This window comes from Electrophorus electricus, chromosome 11, assembly GCF_041902795.1.
Source record: "Electrophorus electricus isolate QZ-2024a chromosome 11, ASM4190279v1, whole genome shotgun sequence".
In the NCBI taxonomy this organism is placed as follows: domain Eukaryota; kingdom Metazoa; phylum Chordata; class Actinopteri; order Gymnotiformes; family Gymnotidae; genus Electrophorus; species Electrophorus electricus.
This window is the reverse complement of record NC_137507.1, coordinates 25,867,501-25,877,500: the sequence shown is the minus strand read 5'-3', so window position 1 is coordinate 25,877,500 and position 10,000 is coordinate 25,867,501. Positions and strand designations below refer to the sequence as shown.

General features: G+C 45.5%; 1 protein-coding gene across 7 annotated transcripts in view; it reads left to right on the top strand.

Annotated features, from left to right (window-relative positions):
- Window positions 1-10,000, top strand: part of LOC113588428 (receptor-type tyrosine-protein phosphatase mu) — a 164,263-nt gene that overhangs the window by 144,410 nt on the left and 9,853 nt on the right. For all 7 annotated transcript variants that reach the window (XM_081722646.1, XM_081722650.1, XM_081722649.1 and 4 more), the window contains 5 exons: window positions 3,158-3,255; window positions 6,466-6,582; window positions 6,862-7,016; window positions 7,309-7,444; window positions 9,425-9,574. In XM_081722646.1, the coding sequence (XP_081578772.1) occupies window positions 3,158-3,255; window positions 6,466-6,582; window positions 6,862-7,016; window positions 7,309-7,444; window positions 9,425-9,574 (656 nt within the window). The remainder of the gene's footprint in view (window positions 1-3,157; window positions 3,256-6,465; window positions 6,583-6,861; window positions 7,017-7,308; window positions 7,445-9,424; window positions 9,575-10,000) is intronic.

Below are 10,000 nucleotides of genomic sequence, written 5' to 3'. Positions count from 1 at the left end.
CACAAACACGCAAACACACACACACGCAAACACACACACACACACACACACACACACACACCCAAACACACACACAAACACCCCCCCACACACACACACACCCAAACACACACACAAACACCCCCCCCCACACACACACACGCACAAACACGCAAGCGCACACACACACACACACACACACACACACACACACACTGTAGTGCTGCCCTTCCACGGTGCTGTTTTAAGGTTAAGTTACGCACATAGTTAAAGCAGTTAAGTCAGTTTATCAGCATTAAAACCTTTCTAATGGATAAATGCTCTTTTCCTGGTCTCACGTCATTTCCGCAGTACCATTCTGAACGTTTCATGGGCTTTTTATCCAACGGTCACAATGCAACTAATGGATATGGCCTTGACGAGAAAGCTATGGGAAAAAAATGAAAATAAATAATAAAACACATATTTTATATATATATATATATATATATATATAATATGAGGGATTTAAATATATATGAGGAATATGAGGGATTTAAATAGAATTTAATATAAATATTATAATTATAATATCTAATATAGTCTGGCATACTATATCTAATATAGTTTGGTTATTTGGTCTTGTTGGCTAATGATTTCCTAATATTTAGGAATTGCTCTAAATGCTTGCAGTATCGGCCACTGGACACAGTGTGGAAGTTTCTAGAATCGTTCAGACTTGTCATCAGCGCAGGGCCGATTCACAGCTCCCTTGCCGGTGCTGCTGGCATTGCGCCGGTCGCTGCTGTTGGTAATTGTTATCAGCGCAGCCTTTCGCTGGTGTTTGCGGGATTGGTCAGCACATTGTGACAGGCTGCAGAGTGGCGTTGGAGTCCCGCACCGCAGATGTCCGGCTCGCCGCTCACCACGCCAGGATTCTGCCCACAGTTCCCTGGGGCGATGTGGGTTGTTATTGTTGGGGTTGCTGTAAATTTAAGGTTTTTCACATTAGTTTTAGTCCAACATGGGAAGCCGAATAGAAGCGTAGAGAGGGGAAGAGAAAACATGTCATCGTGCGTTGTGCATTGCATCATGTACACAAAAACCCACAGAGAAATTAAATAATGCACATTAAAGAAAACCCAAGATCAGGTTGACAGCAATTAACAGATGATAATGAGGCAAAGGGGCAAAAGGGTGTAGTATACCACCATCATCAAAATGCGCAACTCTTGGTGAGTCAGCCATTAAAGAGTATTCCATATTGAGATGGCTGTCCACCCAACTGCAGGTCATTCCAAATGTATGAGAAGTGGTAGAAAAATGCTTTCTTACCAAAGTGCTTTAAAGAAATGGTACGCTAAGACCCAGCGAACCTTTTGAACTGGTCTGTTTATCTATAGATCTAAACTTAAGGTGTGTAATGTAGGGTGATAACTACTGCAACAAAACCTTTAAAATCCACATCAAGCACGTGGTGCAGTAGGCGTAAGGAAATCAAGCGTCAGCCCAGTGTAGCGTGTGGTCAGCCGTGAAGTCAGCAGTAAGGAAAAGTGTTGCACCGTGATTGAGACATAGAGGACATCCATATTTGATATTGAAGGCACTGCATGTATATGCATTGTCACAATTGTTCAGCATTGTTGAAATAAATGCATTGTGCTATCAAAAAAAAAAAAAATTCTTAACTCATTACATTCAAAAAAGTAATTTTGTCATCAGTACAAATGCCTAGATATTTGGGGTTTGAATGACTATCAATAAATGCACTATTCCGATTATTTACATTCAAAGAATTTAAATGAACAGTTGACCTACTAGCCCTGCAAAATGGTGTGCTTTTATCTTCCTGCCATTCAGCAATTTCTAGTTTATCATAGCCAGTCATAGTGGAAAAAACAAGAAGACATAATTGTTCCATTTGCATAAAAATTAATTTAACAAGTTTCAATTTGTTTTCCAGCCTCATTAATATATAATGTAAATTATATTGGTCTAAAATTGGAAACCTCTGGAAGCTCATTTACAATCTTACAAAGCAGTTGTTGTTTTCCATCATCCACAGAAACCCATGTTTCTGTTATGGTGATAATTAGTGAACCTAATGCAGGTGTTTTGGTCAAAACCAACAGAGAACTGCCTTTGTAGAAGTGAAGCATGATTAACTTTATCAAACGCATCCCTGTTTTTGTGTGTATACATGTTTATTCCTGTGTGCGCATGCGTGTGTGTATATGTATGCATGTATGTATGTATGCGTGTGTGTGTGTGTGTGTGTGTGTGTGTGTGTGTGTTTGTAGCAGCACTCAGTCCAGCTGTTTTGTAATGACATTTTTATGAGTTGGAGGAAGATGAGGAGCTTGTAACGAGTCTTGGCTGAATGTAATTTGCCTTTGACTGCGAGGAGTGCGCATTAGCTGGGACTTGCTCATACTCACTTTTATATATATATATATATAAATTAGTATGGGTACTTGATTAAAACAATGTTAATCCAAATTAACGTGACTTCTAATTGAAAAGGGAGGGACTAAATTGTCAGTTGTGAAAAACCAGGACATCGCTTTGTGCTGCTTCACTCACTCACTCTGCTTATGCATTTAATTTCATGTACAGTTTGGTTTACAAGTTTGTCATTAGTGTCTAGCAGCTGAGGGCTGCCTCTATGATGTCTTAATCGTGACCTGCACATTTGTGAAGCTAGAGGAGTCATAGAGTGGCATCATTGATCAGTGTGAAAGCACTGCACACAGCAGCACTGTGGGGCAGGGCGGAAAGGAGTGCCTAAGTGCCTGATAGGTTGACTCTCAGTGCCTGATAGGTTGACTCTCAGTGCCTGATAGGTTGACTCTCAGTTCCCTGTAGGTTGACTCTCAGTGCCTGATAGGTTGACTCTTAGTGCCCTATAGGTTGACTCCCAGTGCCTGATAGGTTGACTCTCAGTGCCCTATAGGTTGACTCTCAGTGCCCTATAGGTTGACTCTCAGTGCCTGATAGGTTGACTCTCAGTGCCCTGTAGGTTGACTCCCAGTGCCCGATAGGTTGACTCCCAGTGCCCGATAGGTTGACTCTCAGTGCCTGATAGGTTGACTCTCACTGCCCTATAGGTTGACTCCCAGTGCCTGATAGGTTGACTCCCAGTGCCTGATAGGTTGACTCCCAGTACGATTTGCTGTGCATGTGCTTGCCTTCTGCACAGGACCCATGCAGGAGACCGTCGTCGACTTCTGGAGGATGGTGTGGCAGGAGAACACGGCCACCATCGTCATGGTTACCAACCTGGTGGAGGTCGGGAGGGTGAGTAAAGTAGTGTGTGATGCTAACCCCAGTCTTTAGGGCCCACAAAAGTGACCGCATGTAGTACTAATATTAATAATTCTATAATAATAATATTTTATTTAGAAGTGCATTTCAGGATATCCAAGAACACTGTACACTATAATATTAAAATGTAAAAAATAAGATGTGTATGCATTAAAATATCTCTCCAGATTGCTTTTCCTCATACTCCCTGTCTAAATCTTGTGACTAAATATAGGAAATTTATTCTGCTCATCTACTCATTAATTTTCTGTTTATACTGTAGTTCTTTTCTTGTCATTTAATTATATTTGCACCCAGTGAAGGGGTCCAGTATTTTGAATGTCTCCGTTCGGGGGCAGCATCAGTATCGACCCTCTGGCATACCCCGAGAATCAAGTGGAGAAACACGGTTATAGACTAGGCTTCCGGTCTGCTCTAAAAGACAACAACCTACAAACTTACAGAACAACCAGTTGCTCCAGCACTGGAACTGGGAGGTTGAGCTGGGCCAGTTGCTTGGTTACAAGCCGGAACCCCTGGTTGGCCAAGAGCCCCTGGCTGGTGGAGTGATGCTTCTCAAGCTCCTTCGGTGTGAAGAGAGCAATAGCTGATCAGTGTTGCTCGTCATCACACGAGTATGAAGTGGCTTTGCACGTTGGCCTCATCACATGTTGGCCATGTCCCCGTACACACGCGCTCCTAATGAGCCATCGAGTGTAGCACACTGGCAGATGAGCGCTGTCCTCCGCCAGAAAATGTACACCGGTGATGACAAATCAAAAAACGAAAAACTAGTCCAGCAAGAATAAGTTGGGCAAAGAAAATCCCAAGTCCGATGGAGTCTTTCGCAAAAGGAGTCTCGGCAAACGGGTGGTGCATTCCCGCCGGCTATCCCCTTCCTGGACGAACGAATGGTGCGGTCCGACCGGGCAGATGCGCTCCGCCACCCGCCTCAAGTGTCGGGCCTCTGCATGATGCTGAACTGCCGCTGGCCGAGCAGGACCCTGGGGGGTGGGGGTAGAAGAAGGCAGGCGGGGGCAGCTGAGTCCTTCCCCGCAGAGAGCCATAAACCCACTGCTGCGATCCACTGATGCCCATCTGCATCCATACCGCGCCGAGGCTCTCTGGGAGATGCAGCGTGGGTCTAAACCCTGCAGGGGAGAGAGAGAGAGAGAGAGAGAGAGAGAGAGAGAGAGAGAGAGAGAGAGAGGGAGGAAGGCCAAGAGAATGAGAGAAGCTGGCATGACAGAGATCTCATATTATGGGAGAGAGGGTCTGTGTATTTGCGTCTGCATCTCTCTGTGTGTGTGTGTGTGTGTGTGTGTATACATGTTTTTCTCCACGTGTAGCTTATCATATCAACATTTCTACATTAGTAACTCAATTTGTGCAGCCATTTACAATTGAGCTACAGAGTCTATAACTCACGTATCTTCTCACACACGTTTTACTTAATTGATGAGAAAATGGAATGGCTCTGTTCAGAAGTACGAAATAAGGATTTCTCATCTTGAGTGTTACCAAGGGACTTCAGCATCTCATCACCCCCCCTTCCCCCCCGTGTGACCCGCCATCCCCACAATCTCATTTCCTGCTTTAATGATGCCAGCGACGCGCTACAGACAGATTGAATCTCGCTGCAGCGCTGTATGTTTCCCAGATCCCCCTCCCAGCATCCCCCGCATGAAAAGCCCTTTCTCTGCTGCTGCCGTCGCGCCGAGCTTGGTGTTAAGACGCTCGGTCCCGCCGCCGCAGGGCCGCGCCCGCTCATTTTCGGCATGCACACTTAATCGTGCCGCGTGCGTTAGCGTGTGTTTATGGATAGCATCGTGTCGGAGCACAGACAGGCCGAGGGTGCGCGCGCCCTCGGGGAATTGGATGTCAGCTCAGGAAGGGCCGGACTCATTTAGGGAGGCTTTACGTGAGAATGAGACAGCACTAACGTGCAAATTACCTTCTCGCCCGTACCTCCAAAATCCATTCGCGGGTTTTGAGGGAATTAGAACTGGAGAAGCTCAACCCAGTCAGACTCACGAGCACCCGAGGAGGAAAAAAAACCCAGAAAACCATGACCTGAGCCAAGGCGATTTCCCAGCAGGCTTGGCGGCACAAAACCTTTACCCTCGTAGCCCGGACAGCCGCTACGATTGAACCAGTGGGATTTTCACGTAGTCTCATTCTCTGTCCCAGTCTGGCCAGGCTGGGTGAGTGTCATAGGCATACTGGTTTCTGATGTGTCTGGTTCAACTACTTAGCCAGAGTTGTTTACCTCTGTGCCCGGTAACAGCTCCTCACTGACCTGGCCACATAGTTCATTAGAGGACAGTGATTGGTGTAGTAATGAAATGGAGTGAAATCTCATTGGTTTCGCCACAGTTGACTAGGCAACCGCTCCAGAGCTTCCAAGTTGGGTAGGTGGGTTGGTTCCAAAACAAGTTCACATACTTTCCATGGCCTAAATGACTGTTCTGTCTCATTTTTATCTTTGACTATAAAAATGAGGTTATAGAGAAGAAGGTTATTAAGGATTTGGTTGAGTATTTTTAAAAGTGAGATTAGGGTGACACAGGCACAATTACTGGCCTGGTTAACAAAACTGGCACTAGTTTTTTTTTTTTTTTTTATTTAAAAAAAAAATCCTAATTAAGTTAAATACAAAGTGCATTATATTAATATATTGGGTTGATATAGTAATTTCCTGTCCACTCAACCCATCCTCATCCATCAGAATGAGGAGGTTCTTTGACTCAAAGAGATTAACAGGAAGGAAGGAAGAAGGTGGAAAGGAGACAACAGAGAGAAGAAATATGTTAGAAATGATATGATCTAGTTATACTATTGTTATAGTAAGTGTGCCATATTATTGTTAAAATTACTGTGGCATAGTTATGAGATATTTGGGATTTTTTTTTTTTTTTTGGTAAATGAATCCTAAAATATGTTCCATTTGATTTTTAATTGAGGTCCTGATAAAATATTTAACCACTGAGCAATACTTTTTAGATTATGATTTTTCGAGTTTAATAGAATGTTGTTTTGGAGATGTTTTGGTGCTGAGTAAAGGCTTTGTATACTGAGATGGAAGGTTAACTGAGGACAGGTCACCGTCCTGCAGACGCTACCGTCTTCAGTCATTAAAGCTGTTGCCCAATTTCTCAGGACAGGAGTCCAAGGCGCCAATGTGTAAATACGTGTGTTGTGTAGGTGAAGTGCTGTAAATACTGGCCGGATGACACGGAGATCTACCGAGACGTGAAGGTGACCCTGATCGAGACCCAGCTACTGTCCGAGTACGTGATCAGAACATTCGCAGTGGAGAAGGTGAGGGAGAACACCATCTTTCTCTCTCTCTCTCTCTCTCTCTCTCTCTCTCTCTCTCTCATACACACACACACACACACACACACACACACGTGGTCACTGAGCACCAAAATAATTCCTTCTTTAGTCAAGATCTGTCTGTCCATTGAAAAGGTGCAGAGCAAAGCTAGCCTGGCCTTCGTCGCGTTTTTAGCAAGCCAGACTCGACAAGCAGAGAAGCCACGCATATCCCAACGTGAACCGCACTAGCGCGTAATCGTCCTGGCTCTCCTTCTGCAGAGGGGGGCCCACGAGATCCGGGAGATCCAGCAGTTCCATTTCACGGGCTGGCCGGACCACGGCGTGCCCTACCACGCCACAGGTCTGCTGGGCTTCATCCGAAGGGTGAAGGCGAAGTCTCCCACCAGCGCTGGCCCCATCGTGGTACACTGCAGGTAGCGGACCGCCATCGGCACGCCAGCTGCTCCTCCAGTAACCTAAACCCTAACCTGGGCTTAGTGCTTTTCCTGCTTTAATACAGTGCACTAAGATAATCGGGGGCTTGATTAAGTAACGAGTTAAGCCTGGTACAGAACTCTTCGGGGGCTTCAGGACTGAAATGGCTTATGTCCCTCCGTTTTAAAAGTGATTTTGTGTGGTTCTTTGTATGGAGGTTCTTTGTATGTTGAACATTACGCAAAAGAGCAATAGAGGTCTCATGCTTTATTGTGATTGGCCTCTTTCCAGCGCGGGGGCGGGACGAACAGGCTGTTTTATCGTGATTGACATCATGCTGGACATGGCGGAGAGGGAGGGCGTGGTGGACATCTACAACTGCGTGCGAGAGCTGCGATCCCGACGCGTCAACATGGTCCAGACTGAGGTACCGAGAGAGAGAGAGAGAGAGAGAGAGAGCAAGCAGGGAGGGCGGGGCAGAGGGCGGGGCGGAGGGCGGGGCAGAGGGCGGGGCGCAAGCTGTATGCGTGAAGACACAGGCAGGAGGATGAAGCAGGTGTAGACGAGGAAGAGCGTGGCCGTGCGACCGGGATCCTCTCGCCACGGAAAACTGGACGCGGATCTTCAGAGTCTGTAATCTGCGTGTGCTTATCGCTTCATGACGTGCTCCTTTTCCAAACTCGTCTTTTAACCCGATGACCGTGTCATTTCCTTCCTGTTTGAGAGCCGGTCTTGTCGTAGACTGACACGAACCAGGCGGTTTGCGGTACCTTAACGACGTGGGAATAATTGCAAATTTTACTGCGAGTTGGATTTTTTTCTTCTTTCCGTTCCTTTTTTTTTTTTCACGGCTCTCAACAATTTTATGTTGCAGCGGTGCTGAAGAACTCTCAGCTTTTTTGAACACAGACCATCTGGACTCGGCCACAGCCTAACTGAACGCACCCCTTCCCTGTAATTCCGTTCCGATCACAAGCATCATTGGATTTAATGGGCAAATGTTTCATAGATGGCGTCCGGATTGGGATTTGAGTGACTAGGCAGCCGGTGCTTTTCCGATTCATCCCACATAGGTTCAGTGACCTTCAGAGTGCGTGTGCGCACGTGCGGGCGGGCCAGCGCGTGCGTTTCCTCTCGCAGGTGTTTGTGCGTCGGCACCGCCCGCCGCTGTACGGCCACTCGCCGCCTCATGCTCGAACTGTCGGAGATCATTTGCGGGAACAGGAAGCTATTTCAGGTTGCAAATTTGATGGCAAACGTTCCCCCAATTTGGACAAGCAAAGCACGTTCAAAATCGCCAGCTCCTTATGGGGTGGCGTTTGCAGCGGTTTGTTCTGCGGATGATTGTGTCATCACAGTTGTGCTCTGATTGGCCATGGCACTGGAAAGGTCAAAGATCATTAACCATGACAGTAGGCACCTAATAATGGAAGCACTGACCCCCGTGTCATGATTTACTCGAAACTGACGAGGCTAGCTCATCTGGAAATGTCACTTCAACAGTGATTTCCATCAAAGTTCTGGAGCCTGCTCTTCATAGGATGACCTGGCATATTCCTCCCTGCTCACAAACAACCCACATGCTGGGAACGTGTATTTTAGACAGCGATGCACTTTGAGGAAGTGCGCATCGAGCTTAGCCGCAGTTTCAGCTTCCATGGCGCGACAGGCACTCACAGCTGCGCTCATCACACCACGGCGTTCAGTGTTAAAATGGAAATTAGCATCCGGCCAGCGTCGCATCTCTATGCAAGGACGCAATTTGCCATGACCACTTTAGCAAGGGAAGTCCATTTACACACCTGGAGAGAGAGCTGTGAACAGGTGCATTAAGGACCAGGTGAAACCTAACAACTGGCAAAGCGAAAATGTTCGACGCAGTGTCTTAGTTTGCCAGCTCAACCATTATGTGGTGAGTCACTGCGATCCGAGATTCACCACCGTGTGCGTTGCCGTTGTGGTGTTTTAGGAAAACGATTAACCTTTATTGTTCAAAGCTCTGGGGTTAAACATTATTCTTTACTGTTGTAACTTATGCATAATTATATTTTTAGTATTCTATGTTTTTAATTACTATATTATTGCAATTCATTTTTTCACACCACCAGGTGCACCTCTGAGGGTTAAGTGAGAAGTATGCTTCAAACTCTTATTCTACTGAAATTCCATAGTAGTAGTAGTCTTCATCATCATCATCATCATCATTATTATTATTACTATTATTCTAAACATTGTAGGAGATTTTTTTGCTTGGAGGAATTGTTAAGATTCTTTGGGCTTTGTCATCACTTTCTGGCAGCATTTTCGATGAAACAGATACTACGTGGATAACAGGTCATTCATAAATAATCACGAGTTACTTCTGCATTGCTGAAATATTTCCTTTGCTCGTTCTGCTGTCTCTCAGGAGCAGTATGTCTTCATCCATGATGCCATTCTGGAGGCATGTCTCTGTGGTGACACCACTATTCCTGACAATCAGCTTCGCTCCGTCTACTATGACATGAACCGTTTGGACCCCCAGACCAACTCCAGTCCAATCAAAGAGGAGTTTCGGGTAAGAGGAGGGGGAAGAAAGTAGAGGGGTTGTTGAGGGTCTTCAGCCCTGATGAGGCCTTGCTCACTTAGGTCAACTAACTTTGAAATTTTACCAATTTTTTAAAATATTGCTCCTGCATGGCAAAAGTTCCTGTTAACAGCTTATCATTTAAGATCCTTGTCTTTGTGCTCTTTTCTCACATTAAAGCAGTGTAGGTAGACAGGAAAATTAAAGCAGTGTAGGTAGACAGGAAAATCAATCAAAACACATTTTTAACAAACATGAACAGAACATACAAATGCCAGTCAGAAAGAGGTACATGTGTAAAGATGTATTATTTTTTGGTTTAAACAATAACAATGTGTGTGCGTGTGTGTGTGTGTGTGTGTGTGTGTGTGTATGCGTGTGCGTGTGTGTGTGTGTGTGTGCACCTGTGTGTGTGTG